General features: G+C 47.0%; 2 protein-coding genes across 6 annotated transcripts in view; one reads left to right on the top strand and one right to left on the bottom strand.

The window, feature by feature from the left end:
• Positions 1 to 20,115, top strand: part of ACACA (acetyl-CoA carboxylase alpha) — a 318,142-nt gene that overhangs the window by 21,494 nt on the left and 276,533 nt on the right. The window lies entirely within an intron of this gene.
• On the bottom strand, positions 6,749 to 19,677 carry C17H17orf78 (chromosome 17 C17orf78 homolog). Its single transcript, XM_089318000.1, is given in 7 exon segments — positions 6,749 to 7,004; positions 8,151 to 8,269; positions 10,064 to 10,165; positions 10,168 to 10,203; positions 13,529 to 13,775; positions 18,871 to 18,989; positions 19,590 to 19,677. Coding segments are annotated over 7 exon segments (864 nt in total). The 3' UTR covers positions 6,749 to 6,851.

Below are 20,115 nucleotides of genomic sequence, written 5' to 3'. Positions count from 1 at the left end.
GGCTCCAAAGCAAGATGTACCATTTAATCCTATCACTGAATTTCTATAAGGTCAGAATAAGTGTTACCCAAGTTATATTCTTGCAGATTTGATGAGTATAGACTTTCTTTTTTTTTAATTAATTAATTAATTTATTTGATAGAGTTAGTGAGAGAGACAGACAGAGAGAAAGGTCTTCCTTCCGTTGGTTCACCCCCGAAATGGCCACTATGGCTGGAGCTACGCTGCTCCCAAGCCAGGAGCCAGGTGCTTCCTCCTGGTCTCCTATGTGGGTGCAGGGGCCCAAGCACTTGGGCCATCCTCCACTGCACTTCCTTCAAACCTGTTGTCATTCATGCTTTGCACCTGTTCTACCTGTCAGACTCAGTTGAGGTGTTCGCTCAGGCCTGAGAGCCGGATGTTCCCTGTGGGCATAGCTTAAGGAATCCCTTTCTGGACAATACTTAAAGAAAGATACAATTCATGTTTGCTTTTGACCAGATAACTAAGAGATCAGAATTCTTAGAAACACACACTTGTCACCAAAATGAAACTATTTCAGACTCTTTTTTTCTTGTTTAAAGATTTATTTTTTGGAAAGGCAGAGATATAAATCTTCCTTCCACTGGTTCACTCCCCCAAATGGCCACAATGGCCAGGGCTGGGCTAGGGTAAAGCCAGGAGCCAAGAGCCTCGTCTGGGTCTCCCATTTGGGTGCAGGGGCCTAAGCACTTGGGCCATCATCTGCTTTTCCAGGTGCATTAGCAGGGAGCCGGATTGGAAGTGGCGCAGCTGGGACTCAAACCAGCACCCATTTAGGATTCCAGAGCTGCAAGAAGCAGTCTAATCCATTATGCCACAATGCTGGTCCCTATTTCAGACTCTTTAGAGTTGTGGTGTAGTGGGTTAAGCTGCCACCTGCTTTGCCAGCATCCAATATGGACACCTGTTCAAGTCCTGGCTCCTCCATTTCTGATCCAGCTCCCTGCTAAAGTGCCTGGGAAAAGCAGTGGAGGATACCCCAAGTGTTTGGGCCCCTACATCCAAGTGGGAGACCCAGATGAAGCTCCTGGCTCCTGGCTTTGGTTTGGTTCAGCCCTGGCCATTATGGCCATTTAGGGAGTGAATGAGTGGGTGGAAGATCTCTCTCCTTCTCTCTCTCTCTTTCTCCTTCCTTTCTTTGTGTAACTCTGCCTTTCAAATAAATAAAATAAATCTTAGAGAGAGAGAAAGAGAAAAGAAACAGGCCAACACCCTGCCTCACCCCTCCTGCCCTTCTCTTTTTTATCTGAATGCTGCTTCACGATTAGCTCTTTCTACCTTCTCGCCACACGCTTACTTCAGTTGGTCAAACTCTGCTTGTAGCCACGTCCCTGTGAGAAAGAGCATCATCATCATTGTTTTGCTCTGGACTGCTCTACCAGAATGCTCTGGAATGCAGCTCACTGTAAAGTAAGGTGAATGTCAGAGCCACTTGAGGAATTCTGGGTTGTTAGAAGACTGTCTTCTCTCTGCCGTCCCTGAACCCCTTGGCCATGACTTACAAGGAGGACTTTGGAATGCTTAGGGTCAAGTTTCCTCTGCCAGTGTGCTGATGGCTATGTGTAGTGGCAAAGACTGAATACTAAAATCCTGGGAACGTGAACCTGGGCGAGCAGGTGAGCATGAAGTCTGCTGTGAGGACAACAGAGGTGTTGGGAGCTGTGCCACACTATCAGTTGCCTTTCCCTGTTCCTTGGCTGCTGTGTTTGATGTGTTTTATGAAAAAGAGCAGTGAGATACATTCATAGTGCTTGGAGGGAAGAATTGTTTTCATTTGATGGGATGGAACTGTGTCCATTTTTATGGGTGTATAAAATGAACCACAAATGCTGGTAATGGTGTCAGCAGCAGGGTCAGAGGAGGGGAACTCTGCCGTCCAGGCTTTCCCTTCACTGCCCTGACCTCTCTGCTTGTCATGTCCCTACGGAAGACACGGTGTAGAAGTGACAAGTGTCTGCCGTGGAAGTGAGAAGACTGTGTAGAGAAAGATGCTGTATTCATAAGATGTGTGAGGCAGAGCAGAACTTTTCGGAAGTACGTTTGGTGGATAACTGATCCTTGTAGCTTCTTTTGGGTTTGATGGGTTGAGAGTGTGTTGTTCAACCTGGAGACTGAAAGGAAATATGAAAGATCAGGAACGATGCAAATGGACATTTCTTCATATGCCAACACAGCACAGGCACAAGAGTCAAGTAGAGCCATCGCCACGACTCACTAGGCTAATCCTCCGCCTTGCGGCGCCGGCACACCAGGTTCTAGTCCTGGTCGGGGCGCCGGATTCTGTCCCGGTTGCCCCTCTTCCAGGCCAGCTCTCTGCTGTGGCCCGGGAGTGCAGTGGAGGGCCCTGCACCCCATGGGAGACCAGGATAAGTACCTGGCTCCTGCCATTGGATCAGCGCGGTGCACCAGCTGCAGTGCGCCAGCCACGGCTGCCATTGGAGGGTGAACCAACGGCAAAGGAAGACCTTTCTCTCTGTCTCTCTCTCTCACTGTCCACTCTGCCTATCCAAAAAAAAAAAAAAAAAAAAAAAAAAGGAGTCAAGTAGAAAACCCCATGTAATTCCAAGTACCTTTCATTTTGCCTCTTTGTTACCTGGTAATTGCACTGAGAATGTGTGGGCAAGGTGTACTTGTAGATGAGGAACTACGTTGGTTGAAATTTTTAGTCCTTTGGCAAAGTGCCCATCTATCCCTTGACCAATTTGTCTTGAATGGAAGACAAATTGAGTTTGTGGCTGGCTTGGATCCCAGATGCAAAGGGACTCTACTTCATCCCTTTAGTCATACCCAAACAATCCCATTGTATTTTGAAAACGCCCAGAGGCCTGAGTGCACATAGACTAGATATGTCCGACAATCCAATTCCACTCCACCATGTTTCCATGCCCCATATAATGTTGTATGTACTTTCTAAATGTTTAACTGTTATGAACATAACTACAGATTTGTTTTCGTCAGTCTTCCCCCTCCCCCCCCCCCCACTGGATTATAAGCCTCTTTAAGGCAGAAAACTTGGCACATGGTTTTTTTTTTTTTTTTTTTTTTTTTTTTTTTTAATTTTTTGACAGAGTGGATAGTGTGAGAGAGAGACAGAGAGAACGGTCTTCCTTTTGCCGTTGGTTCACCCTCCAATGGCCGCCGCGGCCAGCGCGCTGCAGCTGGCACACCGCGCTGATCCGATGACAGGAGCCAGGTACTTCTCCTGGTCTCCCATGGGGTGCAGGGCCCAAGCACTTGGGCCATCCTCCACTGCACTCCCTGGCCACAGCAGAGAGCTGGCCTGGAAGAGGGGCAACCGGGACAGAATCCGGCGCCCTGACCGGGACTAGAACCCAGTGTGCCGGCGCCGCAAGGCGGAGGATTAGCCTAGTGAGCCGCAGCTCTGGCCGGCACATGGGTTTTTAGTAAAACTACGGGATAGGTTAAGGAGCCAACTGCAGCAGTACAGGAATTAAAAGACCTGGATGCTATTTCTGTTTCAATCTGCCATATGAGCATGGGGAAGTCACATACCCTCCCCAGCCCTCAAAGTAAATGTCAGTAAAATGCAGACATCTGCCCTGCTACCTCCCAGGGCTTTTGTGAGGCATAAATGCGGTAATATATAGAAGACTGCCACCTTATTACAATTTTTATGAGTTCCTTTGCCATTTAGTTGCGTATTGTGACCACAGGAGTTTAGGTAGAATTGATGCTACTTAGTTAGTTCTGATTCTACATTGGACTTTTAGTCCCCTTCAGGTCTATTTTTTCCAGTTTTTCATAAAAATGATAATATTGATTGGGGTAGAGAACAAAAAATACACCATATGGTAAAATCATACTAATTTATATAGGTTCATCATCCAATATTGAAAGAAATAGGATTATAGAAAATATTGACCAGCCAGAGATGACAAATTGGTGGCTGATGCCTGGAATACTGTGATAAGAAAGATTCTGATACCTGGCCTGCTTGATTGTTGATTTGTGCAATTATCATAAAATTAAAGAGCAGAGGGTGGGCATTGTGGCACAGCTGCCTATGACCCCGGAATCCTGTGTCATCCCATATCAGTGTGCTGGTTTGGGTCCCGGCTGCTCTGTTTCCGACCCAGCTCCCTGCTAATGCTCCTGGGAAGTCAGCGAATGGTTGCTTATATACTTGGGCCCCTGCCACCTGTCTAAGAAACACAGATGAAGTTCCTGCTTCCTGGCTTCAGCCTGGCCCAGCCACAACTGTTGCAGCCATTTGAGTAAGCCTGCAGATGCAAGATCTCTCTCTTTCTGCCTGTCTCTGCCAGTCTGTTACCCTGGCTGTCAAATAAATCTTTTTTTTTTTTAAGATTTACTCATTTACTTGAGAGTCAGAGTTACACAGAGAGAGAGGAGAGGCAGAGACAGAGAGAGAGGTCTTCCATCTACTGCTTCACTCCCCAGATGGCTGCAATGGCCAGAGCTGTGTCGATCCGAAGCCAGGAGCCAGGAATTTTTTCCCCGTCTCCCACACGGGTACAGGGCTCAAGGACTTGAGCCATCTTCCACTGCTTTCCCGGGCCACAGCAGAGAGCTGGATTGGAAGTGGAACAGCCAGGACTCAAACTGGCGCCCATATGGTACTGCAGGTGGCGGCTTTACCTGCTATGTCACAGCGCCGGCCCCATAAACAAATCTTTTTTTTTTTTTTTTTGACGGGCAGAGTTAGACAGTGAGAGAGACAGAGAGAAAGGTCTTTCTTCCACCAAATGGCTGCTATGGCTGGCGCTGCACTGATCCGAAGCCAGGAGCCAGGTACTTCCTCTGGTCTCCCGTGCGGGTGCAGGGCTCAAGGACCTGGGCCATCCTCCACAGCAGAGAGCTGGACTGGAAGAGGAGCAACCGGGACAGAATCCGGCGCCCCAACTGAGACTAGAACCCAGAGTGCCAGCGCTGCAAGCGGAGGATTAGCCTAGTGAGCTGCGGCACCAGCCTCCCATAAATAAATCTTTAAAAACAAACAAATAGGGGCCAGCGCTGTGGCACCCTTGCCTGAAGGTTAACACCCTTGCCTGAAGAGCTGGCATCCTATATGGGTGCCGGTTCTAGTCCCGGCTCCTCCTCTTCGGATCCAGCTCTCTGCTGTGGCCTGGGATAGCAGCAGAAGATGGCCCATTTCCTTGGGTCCCTGCACCCGCGTGGGAGACCCTGAAGAAGCTCCTGGCTCCTGGCTTTGGATCGGCACAGCTCGGCTGTTGTGACCATCTGGGGAGTGAACCAGCGGGTAGAAGACCTCTCTCTCTCTCTCTTTCTCTCTCTGTAACTCTGCCTGTCAAATAAATAAAATAAATCTTTTAAAAAAAATCTTTTTTTAAAAAGTCCATAGATGGAGGCTGGCACTGTGGCATAGTGGGTAAAGCCACTGCCTGCAGTGCTGGCATCCCATATGGGCACCAGCTGGAATCCTGGCTGTTCTACTTCCAATCCAGTTCTCTGCTATGCCCTGGGAAAGCGGTACAAGATGGCCCAAGTCCTTGGGCCCCTGTGCCTGCATGGGAGACCTGGCTCCTGGCTTTGGATTGGCGCAGCTCCAGCCATAGCAGCCTTCTGGGGAGTGGACCAGTGGATGGAAGACCTCTCTCTGTCTCTGCCTCTCCTCTCTGTGTGTAACTCTGACTTTCAAGTAAATGAATAAATCTTTAAAAAGTTTTAAAAAATAAAAAAATAAAAGTCCACAGAGGAAAATACAGTTGCAATAAAAAAAATAGAATTAAAGAGCTGCAGAGTATGAGTACCATCCTGTACTGGATAATCCTTGAGACCGAGTCTGAATGCTATCATTCTACAAAAGTGGACTCTGCTTGATTTTAGAAGTACTGGGAATCTCATTTCTGCCTTAGTGAGTAATGTAGATGTCTTAAGAAAAGTGCCCACCAATTTTTAGTATTAAAAACCTGAGTCCACTCCTTTTGGAGAAATTGGATTGAAAGCAACCATGCTGAGCCAGTGGTATAGTGTCTGCTCCAGAGAGCAAGGAGCACTACTGGTTTGTAATATTGATAGGAAGCCTAAAATCAGGGAAGAAGGAAACTGCTTTGCTAAGTCTTCAACCTGTGTTCAAGTGCAATGGTTTCTAAACTTTGTTGTATATAAGAATTGCCCAGATACAGGGATGGGTACAGATGCTCTGAGTTCTGAAGCTCTTACAGTTTGGGTGGAGCCTTCTTTTCAAAACAGAATACAAATTTTAAATATATAAAATTAGATATAAGACCATAGAGAGGGCACATGGGCCCTGAACCTTAAGCTGCATTAATTTCACAGTAAATCCACCTTTACTTAGGGAACTTGTTAAGAATTAAAAAAATAAGACTTCCAACCCTAATCTAGACATTCTGATTCAGTGTGTCTGTGGCCCAAAAATATGTATTTTCAATTAGCATCTATTGTGTTATAGCTGGACGGATGTTAGGAAAACACTAGTACACATACCTATCTATTTCCTTTCTCACTTGTTTTCTTTTTTTAAAAAAAAAAAGATTTGTTTTATTTATTTGAAAGAGTTAGAAGTAGACAGAGAGAGAGAGAGAGAGACAGAGATCTTCCATTCACTAGTTCACTCCCCAACAAATGGCCACAGTGACTGGAGCTGAGTTGATCTGAAGCCAGGAGCCAGGAGCTTCCAGGTCTCCCACAGAGGTGCGGGGACCCCAGCACTTGGGCCATCCTCACCTGCTTTCCCAAGTACATTAGCATGGAGCTGGACCAGAAGTAGAGCAGCTGGGGTTCAAACCAGCGCCCATATGGGATGCTGGCACTGCAGGCTGGGGCTTTAAGTCGCTGTGCCACACTGCTCGCCCCTCTCTCCGTTTTCCCTAAGCAAAGGACGTAGACATACAGAGAACACTTCCCTTCTGAGGCTGAGAGTTCTGCTGGGATTCTGCTGTTCCAGGTGGCAGGTCTCTCTTCTCTTGCCTTCTCCACAACTGCTGGCATAGGTACAGCCTTCTGGCTCTTCAGCGTTGTCTCTGAAGGCAGAAAATGACTGGCATTTAGTTTAAGTGGCTGGGAAACATTTGATGATCTTCCAAACCTCATGTTAGGCCATTTAAAAGAAATTGTCTTGGCCGGCGCCGTGGCTCAATAGGCTAATCCTCCACCTTGCGGCGCCGGCACACCGGGTTCTAGTCCCGGTCGGGGCGCCGGATTCTGTCCCGGTTGCCCCTCTTCCAGGCCAGCTCTCTGCTATGGCCAGGGAGTGCAGTGGAGGATGGCCCAGGTGCTTGGGCCCTGCACCCCATGGGAGACCAGGAAAAGCACCTGGATCCTGGCTCCTGCCATCGGATCAGCGCGGTGCGCCGGCTGCAGCGGCGGCCATTGGAGGGTGAACCAACGGCAAAGGAAGACCTTTCTCTCTCTGTCTCTCTCTCACTGTCCACTCTGCCTGTCAAAAATTAAAAAAAAAAAAAAATTATAAAAAAAAAAAAAAAGAAATTGTCTTTTTTTAAGATTTATTTATTTATCTGAAAGTCAGAGTTACAGAGAGGCAGAGGCAGAGGCAGAGAGAGAGAGAGAGAGAGATCTTCTATCTGCCAGTTCGCTCCCCAGATGGCCGCAACAGCCGGAGCTGAGCCGATTCAAAGCCAGGATCCAGGAGCCTCCTCCAGGTCTCCCACGTGGGTGCAGGAGCCCAAGGGCTTGGACCATCTTCTGCTTTCCTACGACATAGCGGAGAACTGGATTGGAAGTGGAGCAGCCCAGTCTTGAACTGGCACCTATATGGGATGCCGGCACGGCAGGCGGCAGCTTTGCCCACTATACCACAGCACTGGCTCCAGGAAATTGTGTCTTTTGAAGAAAATATTGGGACTGTCCTTCCTTTGTAATATGTACAACTGAGGAAAACACCTCGCATTTACCAAGCCCCTCCTGTGTGCCAGGCACCTTTCTCAACTGACCTTTATAACCATGTGAAAGGCAAACAGGCTAAGTCACATTTTACAGATGAGGCAGCTGAGGTTTCTGAAGTTAGGAAAGCTTCCCCAAACCACTGAGCCAGTGAATGTAAGTGGCAGATCTGTCCACACTCCAAAACTGGTGCCTTTCTTCTTTATGCCAAGCTGCCTCAGGAACAGAAGGAAACCTTTTAAAACCCAAAACATCAGCCAACTTACAGGAACTGGGACTTCAAACATGACAAATATTATGATAATGACTCCACTGGGCAACAGGGTGACAGCAATCAAACATTTGACCACAGTACTCCATTTCTTCTTCCTCTTTAGATTTTCATCTGTGTGTAAAAGAGAGAGAGAGTGAAAGCGAGCAGTGGGAGAGGGAGAAAAGAGGATTTGAGATAAGGAAGAAGAGGCTGACTCTCTGACCTGAAGTTCTCCTGGTTCTCAAGACCAGTAGAGGCTCAGCCTGACTCGGAGGCGGAGGCTTCATGTCCAGCTCAGACCCAGAGTCAGGAGGTGGACATCATGGACTCTGCTCCAACCTCTTGAGTTCTTCTCAATGAGTTTTCTCTGGGATTTGGGATTTTCCATCATCCTAGAGGGTGGATTCTTGCTGTGTTCTTAGGGAAGAAAAGGCTTGTATGCACAAGGAGTTCTAAACATCTCTTATTATCAGCCCTCTTGGGTCTCTATCATTTTGCTCTGACACATCCTATGGGATTATAAAATCACCTTTCCAGGGTGAGGCACTGTGGTGTAGCGGGATAAGCCATGGCTTGCAGTGCCAGCATCCCATATGGATACCAGTTCGAGTGCTGGCTGTTCCACTTGGCATCTAACTCCCTGCTAATGTGCATGGGAAAACAACGGAGGATGGCCCAAGTCCTTGGGCCCCTGTACCCACACAGGAGACTTATAAGAAGCTCATTGGCTGGCGCCGCGGCTCACTTGGCTAATCCTCTGCCTGCGGTGTCGGCACCCCAGGTTCTAGTCCCGGTTGGGGCACCGGATTCTGTCCCGGTTGCTCCTCTTCCAGTCCAGCTCTCTGCTGTGGCCCGGGAAGGCAGTGGAGGATGGCCCAAGTGCTTGGGCCCCGCACCCGCATGGGAGACCAGGAGGAAGCACCTGGCACCTGGCTTTGGATCGGCGCAGCGCACCGGCCGTGGCGGCCATTATGGGGGTGAACCAACAGAAAAGGAAGACCTTTCTCTCTTTCTCTCTCTCTCACTGTCTAACTCTGCCTGTCAAATAATAATAATAATAATAATAATAATAATGAAAGAAGCTCATGGATTTGGCCTGGCACAGCCCTGGCCATTGTGGCCATTTGGAGAATGAACCAGCAGATGTAAGAGTAACCCAAATTGGAATCTTACAGGATTTGAGTCCTTGTCAATTTAGGGATTATTTCTAAAAACAGTGAAAGTGAAATGAAAGCGTGCACTTGGTCAGTGTCATCACTATCATAATTGCTTGTTTGTTTTTTTTTTTTTGTTTTTGTTTTTGTTTTTGACAGGCAGAGTGGACAGTGAGAGAGAGAGACAGAGAGAAAGGTCTTCCTTTGCCGTTGGTTCACCCTCCAATGGCCGCCGCGGTCGGCGCGCTGCGGCCAGCACACCGCGCTGATCCGATGGCAGGAGCCAGGAGCCAGGTGCTTTTCATGGTTTCCCATGGGGTGCAGGGCACTCCCTGGCCACAGCAGAGAGCTGGCCTGGAAGAGGGGCAACCGGGACAGAATCCGGCGCCCTGACCGGGACTAGAACCCGGTGTGCCGGCGCCGCTAGGCGGAGGATTAGCCTAGTGAGCCGCGGCGCCGGCCAATTGCTTGGTTTTTTAATTATTGTCCATCTATACATTCATCTACTCGAATTATTTACCACATATATCTGATTTACTCTGTCCCGAAAGCTACAGGGTGAGCTAACTTATGTGGAGAATGGTCCTTGATGGGACCTTATAACTTCTCTTTTTTTCCCCTGGTAAGAATGGAAGGATTCTCTAATGGAAACTCTGACTGCTCAAACTTAAGGAAGATTCTAGGAAACCCAGTCTAATGTTGAGACTAAACATATTTTGGGATTTTGTTTTGTTTAGTTTTTCTGTTCTTGTTTACCCCAGCCTATGTGTACCTCGTTTCACAGGGCCAGGAAAATGACCAGTACTTGTAGTTTTCTCTTCATTCTCAGGAGCTGTGGAGGTGCTAGAGGTGGGGAAGCCCCCAGCACTGAGCAGACCTTACACTGGGATATCCCTGGTGGAAAAGCTAGAAACCAAGAGAGAAACGAGAGGATGGATACTTGTGGGAGAAAATGTTGTCCCACCTTCAATTTCACTTCTGGAGACTCTCACTCTACCCAGCTGGCGCCAAACTGATTATGGCTCTGTCGACCTGGCTGACCATAGGTCAAGGTCGTGGAGACAGAAGAGCATCAACAGGAAACAAGGATGGAGATAGCAGTTAGATCCCACCCAGGGCCCTGCACTGACACAGGAGCAGAGAGAAGGACTGATAAAACCTGTGAGTCACTTTTCTCCACCAGAAGAATATCTCGGAATATTTATGACACAGTCTTTTCTCTGCCAGATTCCATAAAATCTTCATCTTACCTTTCTGCTTCTCCATGTAGTCCACATCTTCTGACGATCACTGATTCTTAGATTTGCACTTTCAAATTCCTATTTCAAACTCAGGACATTTTCAGGAACTGTCTTCTGAGTATTTTCAGGAAATTGTCCTGTGCAGACTGATCTCACCCACAGTGTGGTAACTTCAGAGGGCATCTCTTTTATGACTTCGCAGGTTTGACCATTTACCTGATTTTTATTTCTCCCTATTTGTGGTCTAGTGCATCCCAATACTCAATAGGCAGTTTCAAACTTAGGAAATTCCATTTAAACGTTGGTTATGTGGAAGTCATCACTGTGGCTTCATAGACACACAGGGTGAATAATGGTCAGGGCCCCAAACTCAGAGACATCCACTTCATTTCTTTGCATGGCTCAAATAGTACAGGATGCTGGCTTGCTTAAGTTCCAGAGCTGTCACGAAGGAAGGAGGAAGAATTTCTTCCCTTTTCCGCCTTCCTTGGGAGGCTAGCTGAAAAAACATTTTGAATTAGATTGGGTTGATCTTCAGCATTTCTCTTCCCCGTTAGCCTCCCAGTTTTCCTTGTCCTTAGATGCTCCCAGTCCAGAACTCATAGCACTATGTTCACCTCACCCAGAGTGCTTCAGACTCCAAAATGACTTAGGGCCGCTATTTCCTGTCACCACTGCCACTCACTGTAGCAGGGCGTCCCGTGTTAAGAGGAAAGCAATCTGATTGAGTTCATTTGCATTAATGTTGAGTGGCTGAAAGCCCAATACTCCGGCAGAGGCTTTTGAGGTTTTTGTTTTTATTTTTCACACAAATTATTACTGGTGAAATTTTAGGAAATATAGTAATAAAATAGTAATAAAGTGAGTGAAACATCCAGGCCATATGAGGATATGTAATTTACCTGTGCCACATCCTGAGAACTTTATCACTTACTTTCCTTAATCCGGCTAGTTTTTTTTTTTTCCTTCCTCTATTCTGCTTGTGAGCCCCTTGTTTCTGTAAATGTGTGAAGTTTTATTTTACTTTCCAGTAGTGTAGCAGGAACACCTGGAGGACTGCCTGCATGTAAAGGGGGACCTGCTCATGCCAGTCGACCGACCAGAAGCAACTTGATGAGGAGAGTGGGTGGAAGGGAAGAGGAAGGAGGGCAGCAGCAGTCTGGCAGCGGGGTGAGCAGGCACTCTCACGCCGCAGAGGTGGGAATGCAGAACAGACCCAGCTTGCAGCAGGGTGATTTAATGTCTTTCACACCTTTGATGCAGCAATCCTGCTTCTTGGAATGTATCTTACTGACAAACTTCAGATATATAAGAAGAATATATAAGCGTCAGGTCATGGCTTACAGCATTGTTTATGTTTACTTTAAAAAAAATTTTTTTTATTTATTTGAAAGAGTTGCAGAGAAGGAGAGGCAGAGGCAGAGGCAGAGACAGTTAGAGAGAGAGAGAGAGAGAGAGAGAGAGAGAGACACCTTCCATGACCTTCCATCTGCTGGCTCCTCAAATGACCATAAGGGCTGGAGTGGGGCCAGGCTGAAGCCAGGAGCCACGGGCCCAAGCACATGGGATGTCTTTCACTCCTCCGCCCAGGCACATCAGCAGGGAGCTGGATTAGAAATGGAACAGTCAGGTTTTGAACTGGCATGCCTATGGGATGCCAGCGCTGCAGATGGCAGCTTAACCCACTATACCACAATGCTGGCCCCTGTTTATATTTTCAAAAGAGTGGAAACAACCAAAATGTCCATCAATGGAGAACTAGTAACATAAATTATAGTACTGCTGTACCACAGGATAATGTCCTGCAGTTAAGAAGGAGGCAACTGTGTGTGTGTATATAAATATTTTATATACATATATATATATAAGATATCCATATGGAACAACCTTTAGATATATTGTTACATACAAAACATGTGTATACTACCATTTATGTTTTTAAAATATGTACAGCCATACATGCTTAGAGTATTTCAGGTAGAAAGGACAGTAAGGTGGTAATGATGATTGCCTCAGGGATAGAAGACAGGAATGAGAGAGAGGAGTAGGAAGGAGACTCATTTTTTACTGTAAGTGCATGATGTTTGCATATTTTATTGTGTACATTCAGACTAAACATTTTAAAAATTGTCAAAAAAGACCCTTCAGAAATGGAGATCATATGAAAATGACAGGATATCAAGTAGAAAAGGGATTGAGGGACTAAAAGATTCTCAGAGAGGACATTATCTAGTAGTAAGCTCCCACTGACTTAAAGATGCCAACTGAAAGTTAGCGCCTAGGCCCACCTGCAGTGCTGGCATCCCATATGGGCATCAGTTCAAGTTCCAGCTACTCCACTTCTGGATCCAGCTCCCTGCTATTGCACTTGGGAAGGCAATGGACAATGGCTCAAGTGTTGGGGCTCCTGCACCCACATGGGAGACCCAATAGCTCCTGGTTCCTGGCTTTGGACTGGCCCAGCCCTTGTCTTTGCGGCCAACTGGGGAGTGAACCAGCAGATGGCAGAATTCTCTCTCTCTCTGCCTCTTCCTCTCTGCCTTTGAAATAGATCAATAAAGTTTAAAAAAAAAAAAAAAAGTTAGTGCCTACTTCCATCTCCTTTTCCAGTCTCCCGTTTGCCTGTTAGAAGGGAGCCAATCTGAGGGGCCAGTGCCATGGCTCATTTGGTTAATCCTCTGCCTGCAGCGCCCGCATCCCATATGGGCGCCGGTCCTAGTCCCGGTTGCTCCTCTTCCAGTCCAGCTCTCTGCTGTGGCCCTGGAGGGCAGTGGAGGATGGCCCAAGTGCTTGGGCCCTGCACCCACTTGGGAGACCAGGAGGAAGCACCTGGCTCCTGGCTTCGGATCGGCACAGCACCGGCCGTAGCAGCCATTTCGGGGGTGAACCAACGGAAGGAAGACCTTTCTCTCTGTCTCTCTCTCACTGTCTGTAACTCTACCTGTTGAACAAATAAATAAAATCTTAAAAAAAAAAAAAAATAAGAAGAAGAAGAAGAAGGGAACCAGTCTGAAACTTGGATGTGGGGGTGAGGTGAAAGCTTGGGTAGGCAGAGCTCTTTCTGCAGGGAGCAGCAGTGCCCCTCAGATTCCCCAGGGTGTACTTGACCTTTGACCTTCTCTCTGAATGTACAAAATTGACATTCACTTTGCTCCCAGAACCAAGGCACTTCAGGGTAGCCCTAGCCCGATTTTACATGAGTGTAGCCCTTTGGGCTTCTCTGTGAGATTCTGGAAGAAGAGCCTGACAGAAAAAGGAAACTGGATTTTAATTTGAATGGTCCTCAGCTAACCCACCTCCACTCATGGCTCCTGTTAAACTCTGTTAGTTCACTTCTTCCTCCTTGTGTGTATATGGCACTAAAAACACAAGCACTGCTATTCTGACTCCCTGCTGTGAGTCCCGCGAAGATGGGTACTTACAGTAAACTCAGTACCAAGAAATGGTCGGACTGTTTTCATGAATGTGGAGAGGGTTAGGTGCTGCCCGCTTCCCTTTCTTCACCCCCATCTGTTTGGTCTATTAGAGGCATGCCTCGAGGAATAAGAGTTAAATTAAAAATTGGCTTCCAGAAAGCCTCTACAGGGGGGAGAATGCAAATCTTTAAAATGGTATATTTGAGGTTTGGGCTAGGGAGGCAGGAGACAAGGTACCTTTTTTCTTTTTTTTTTTTTTTTTTAAAGATTTATTTATTTATTTGAAAGTCAGCATTATAAGGAAAGAGAAAGAGAGGCAGAGAGAGAGAGTGAGAGGTCTTCCATCTGCTGGTTCACTCCCTAGTTGGCCACAATGGCTGGAACTGTGCCAAGCTGAAGCCAGGAGCCAAGAGCTTCTTCTGGGTCTCCCACATGGGTGCAGAGGCTCAAGGACTTGGGCCATCTTCTACTGCTTCCGCAGGCCATAGCAGAGAGCTGGATTGGAATTGGAGCGGCCATGACTTGAACCAGCACCTATATGGGATGCAAGCACTGCAGGCGGTGGCTTTACCTGCTACACCACAGCACTGGCCCCATTTTTTTTTTCTTTAATTAATTAATTTATTTGAAAAGCAGAGTTACAGAGAAAGAGGAAAGAGAGAGAGAGATCTATCCACTGATTCCCCAAATGGCCATGATGGCTGGGCTGGGCCAGGCTGAAGCCAGGAGCCTGGAACTCCATCCCTGGTTGGGCCATCATCCACTGCCTCCCAGGCATATTAGTAGGAAGCTGGATTGGAAGCAGGGAGTACTTGGGACTCCAGTTGGTGCTCTGGCATGGGATGCCGGTATCCCAAGTGGCAGGGTAACTCTTTGTGCCACAACACCTGACCCTGAAAGTTTATTAAATGTAATCTTGGACAAGGTATTTCTATAGATTTTCACAGAACTGTAGGTCATAGCTTTTTAGTACATGACTCACAGGATGTGGGATTTTTTCTATTTATTTTATTTATTTGAAAGAGTGACAGAGAGAGGTAGAGACAGAGAGAGTGGTCTACCATCCACTGGTTCACTCCCCAGATGGCCACAATGGCTAGAGCTGCGCTGATCCGAAGCCAGGAGCTTCTTCCAGGTCTCTCACGTGGGTGTAGGGACCCAAGGACCTGGGCCATCTTCCACTGCCTTTCCAGGCCACAGCAGAGAGCTGGATTAGAAGAGGAGCCATCAGGACTCAAACTGGTGCCCATATGGAATGCTGATGCTCCAGGCCAGGGCTTTAACCCGCTGTGCCACAGCGCTGGCCCCAAGAGATTTTTCTTAATTTGTTACTGCTATACCTTATGCTATCTGTCTTTAGATCTGATTAGCTAATTTTAGATGTTAAATGTTCAGGAAACTCTGAAAACCCGTGTTTAAGATAAAACAATTACCAAAGGTGAGCAGGCGGTGCCATCCCATCCCGTATTACCCTTCCCCTCAGGTCTCCCTACCCACGATTGTCCCCATCTAGCTGTACAAAGGCAGTATCTTATGAGAGATCATGACTATGGGAGTGCTAGGTGAGGATAGCGTCTCAAGTAAAGAAAGCCATCTAATAGTGAAGGGAATTTCAATGTCAGTTACGTGAACAAGGCAGAAGAATGGTGTCATATTCCCTAAAGACATCTCCTCATGAAACGGCCAGCTGTCTTTCTGGGTTGCTTAAGTCAGGAGGATTCATGGGCTGCCATCTGTGAAGTATTGCTTGCTGAATCTCAGCGACAGCTCTGTCTGATAGAAGGGACCCCAAACACTTTCCAAGCTTTTCTTTTGATTTTCCAGGATATTAGGCTAGAGAAGCATTTACCTATCTTGTTGGCATCCTAGGATATAGTCATTAGGCTGAAGACCAAGATGGTATCGCTGTGAGCTGGAGCACACAGGCTTCAGCATTCGTTGGATAGCAGGCGGGACCCCCTTATAACCTTGGCTCTGGTTGCTTCTGCTGCCCAAGTATGATCCTGGAGTGTCTGGTTCCATCCAGGTTATTTTGCCTTGTTTCCTGAAGATGCCAGAATAGACTTGCTGGAGAAAAGGCCAAGTGTATGTGTTAATGACTCAGGTCTTTCCCTGACTTCACTGTTGACGAAAGCTGTAATTATCTAGAGATTTTCCTACCATAACATCTGGTGACAGGTTTTACAAATACTCACACATAGACGTGTAGACATTCGCATGCACGTTTACTTGCACAGGCAAATCGGTTTACACAGACATAAAAAGGTGTGTAGATTCCCATTAATGAATGTAATTTCTAGAATAGAGCTAGAAAGTAGGCCTGAGTGGGTTACACTTCGGAGAGCACTGGACTAGAACTGGTAGAATTGGGTTCTAGTACAGGCCTGTCACGAGCTGTATCACTGTGGGGAAATTACTTGACTTCTGAGGGTATCAGAAATAGATGTAAACTGAGAGTCCCAACAAAATTATCTCTAGAATTCATCCAAAGTTGTACACGTAAGCTCATGAGCACAAACATACCTATTGAATTTTGCGTGTTTTTGCACTGCTGAATAGTGAAATGAGGACGGGTTGACAATACCCCTAAGACTTTGGGCTCTGAGGCTGTGAGGAAGAGCTAAGCACAGAAGGAGAGTTGCCAGCTGGAGTTCTGAAATGTTTTCCTAGACAGAAAATTGTTGTTGAAGGTTTTACCAAAATTGTATCTTTCAGGGAAGAGTGCATCTAGTTTTTTCTTTTTTCTTTTTTTTTAAGATTTATTTTATGGGCCAGTGCCGCAGCTCACTTGGCTAATTCTCCACCTGCGGCACCGGCACCCCAGGTTCTAGTCCCGGTTGGGGCGCTGGATTCTGTCCCGGTTGCTCCTCTTCCAGTCCAGCTCTCTGCTGTGGCCCGGGAAGGCAGTGGAGGATGGCCCAAGTGCTTGGGCCCTGCACCCGCATGGGAGACCAGGATAAGTACCTGGCTCCTGGCTTCAGATCGGCGCCGTGCGCAGTGCGCCAGCTGCAGCATGCCAGCCGTGGTGGCCATTTAGGGGGTGAACCAACGGAAAAGGAAGACCTTTCTCTCTGTCTCTCTCTCTCTCACTGTCTAACTCTGCCTGTCAAAAAAAAAAAAAAAAGATTTATGTTATGTATTTGAAAGGCAGAGTTACAGAGAGAGGAAGAGACAGAGAAGAGTCTTCCATCCACTGGTTCACTCCCCTAATTGCCCTAAATTGGGCTGGGCCAGGCCGAAGCCAGGAGCCAGGAGCTTCTTCTGGGTCTCCCAAGTGGGTGCAGGGGCCCAAGCACTTGGACCATCCTCTGCTGCTTTCCCAGGCACATTAGCAGGGAGCTGGGTTGGAGGTGGAGCAGCCGGGACTTGAACCAGTGCCCATATGGGATACTGGTGCTGCCAGCTGGGTTTTTAACCTGCTGCACCACAGTACCAGCTCCATGTCCAGTTTTATACCCTATAGTCTTTGTGTTGGCCTAGGTAGGTGGATCATAAAGAAGAAACGAAGATCTACTCAGATCTTTGCCTAAGTCTAGAGCCTCTTGCAGTCTTTGTACCTACCTTAAATGCATTCCATTGGGTTTAGCTGTGCACAAGAAATTTCTGGAGTCTGAAACAAATTGATAATAATATAAAGAGAACTTAGCTCAAGGGACTTTCCTTAAGGGACCATGTGAGATTTGTGTCAAATTACAATTTAAATGCTACTTTGTTTCCTGATCCTTGAAATCAGATTGAAATCTGCTAAATCAAGCATCAAGGGAAGTCTTGGTAGGGAAGCATACTAGGAAGAGATGTAGCTAAAGGACGACGTGTTGCCTGAAATGGGGAAGAGAGGAAGCACTGCGCATGCAGCTCCACGCCTTTCATTCTTTCATTCAACAAATATTCATTGAGGGCCTGCCATGTACCAGGCACTGTTCCAGCAGTGAGCAAGACAAAGAACAGAGGACAAAATCTATGTCCTCATGCAACATTGGGAAGCAGGCAGTAAGCATGGTTGAAGATTAAGTGGGGGCCGGCACTGTGTTGCAGCGGGTTAAAGCCCCGGCTCGGGGCGCCGGCATTCCATATTGGTGCCAGTCCTTAGTCCCGGTTGCTCCTCTTCTGATCCAGCTCTCTGCTATGGCTTGGGAAAGCAGTAGAAGATGGCCCAAACTTTTGGGCCCCTGCACACACGTGGGAGACCCAGAAGAAGCTCCTGGTTCCTGACGTCAGATCAGCCCAACTCCAGCCTTTGCAGCCATTTGGAGAGTGAACCAGCAGAAGAAAGACCTCTCTCTCTCTCTCTCTTTATCTCTACCTCTCTCTGTAATTGTCTTTCAAATAAATAAAAGCAAATCTTTAAAAAAAAAAAAAAAGAAAAAAAAATTGGTGCAGAACGGCCAATAATAAACAGTATGCAAATCCATAAAGGTACCTAAAGCTTGTAATAGTTACTAGGAAGAAAGTAACAGGCCAAGGAAGCAAAGGGTTATAGGCCATGGCTACTTTCATTAGGGCAGTAGGAGGAGAACTTCCCTGAAGAAATAGCCTCTAAGTTAAGAAAACCAGGAGTGTGGAAGTCATAGGAATTCAAGGAAAGAGTGACTGGTTGATCACATGCTGAGAGGTTGTACATAATGAGTGAAGATATCCACATCCACTGGTCTTGGCAGTTATGTATCATCAGTTCCCGGGGGTGGGGGGGGAGTAGGAGTGGGTTGAAAGGGAATTGGGAGTCAAAAAGTGTACATAACATTTTCCAGAGGTTTTGCTGCAAACGTGGAAAAATGAGACCAGTGACTAGGGAACATAAGTGTCTCTGGACTTAAATGGTCCAGAGCCAATATTTACTGGTCCTGTTCCTTTCTCCCCACTGTGGTTGCTTGATTGGTTAGCGCAACCTAAAGCCTCCCCTGTGCTTTGTGATTTTTGTTTACTGTTTCCTTATCGTGACTACACGAATCTCTCATACCTGCACCACCAGACACTTTTCCCCAGTGTTCTGTTGGAGATTTTCCGTAGTTGGTTTTCAGATGCCATGTAACTGTGCTGCCCCCTGACAGTGGGGGTAAGAATGCATCTGGAATCTAGGTATTCTCTTCCTTGGCCACGAGGTGGCAGAAGAGCTCACTTTGCTCAGACGAGACTTCGAGCTGGGCCCAAAATCAAGCGGAAGAGTTTTCTTTTACCAGCTCTCAGACCCTCACCTTTTCTTTGGTGACACAGAGGCCCAAAAGTCAGCCTGCGTGTTGGAGCCGTAGTGTGGGGTACAAAGAAGCAGGGGAGCCGCCGTGAAGGAGTCAGAATATCTAGTGGTGCAGAGAGAAACCCCAGAGTGTTTCTTTACTATTAGGCTGAATTTCTAAGTGAAATGGAGGAAATGGAAATGGAGGAAAGGACCTCTCCTCTTGTCTCCTTTTCTCCACCAAAAAAACACCCCTATCAAATTTAGGAGGGAAAAACCTATTACGTAAGTGAGTTTTATGATGTCTACAGGCTAGAGATTTGACCTCTGGAAGAGATAGAAACCTAGGCTGGAATGGATGAATCAGGGTGCGTCCGCAGGAGGAGCACGTGGTAGGAAGCCAAGAGGCCTGCCTACTAGGCTCAGACTGGGCTCAAGAGCTGACTGAGTCGCTTTGACCGAGTCCCTTACCTCCTCTGGGCCTCTGTTTCAGTTTCTCTAATGAGTGGCTGGACAGGATACTTTCCGAGGACTCTTCCAGCCCACAAATTGCTATCATACCTCCACACAGTGCTGTTCTTTCTTTGAAGGGTAGATGTTTTTTGTTCTTTAGTTTTGTTTTATTTACAAATTTTTATTGTGGAGTATATATACAGAAGAGTATAATATACATATTTATAATATATATATATATATTTGAAAGTCATGGTGACAGAGGGAGAGAGAGAAAAAGAGATCTTCTGTCTGCTGGTTTACTCCCCAAATGGTAGCAACAACCAGGCCAAAGGAAGGAGCCTGGAACTCCATCTAGGTCCTCCCCAAGGATCCAAGCACTTGGGCCATCATCCACTGCTTTCCCAGGTGCATTAGCAGGAAGCTGCATCAGAAACAGAGTAGCTGAAACTCAAACCAATACTCCAGTATGGGAAAGTGTTGTCACAAGTGGCAGCTTAACCTGCTGCGTCACAATGCAAGCTCCTGTATATGTTTAAATAGT

The sequence above is a fragment of the Oryctolagus cuniculus genome, chromosome 17 (genome assembly GCF_051225735.1).
Source record: "Oryctolagus cuniculus isolate XC-2025 breed Fujian yellow rabbit chromosome 17, ASM5122573v1, whole genome shotgun sequence".
NCBI classification, from domain to species: Eukaryota; Metazoa; Chordata; class Mammalia; order Lagomorpha; family Leporidae; genus Oryctolagus; species Oryctolagus cuniculus.
This window is presented reverse-complemented; position numbering and strand designations above follow the sequence as displayed.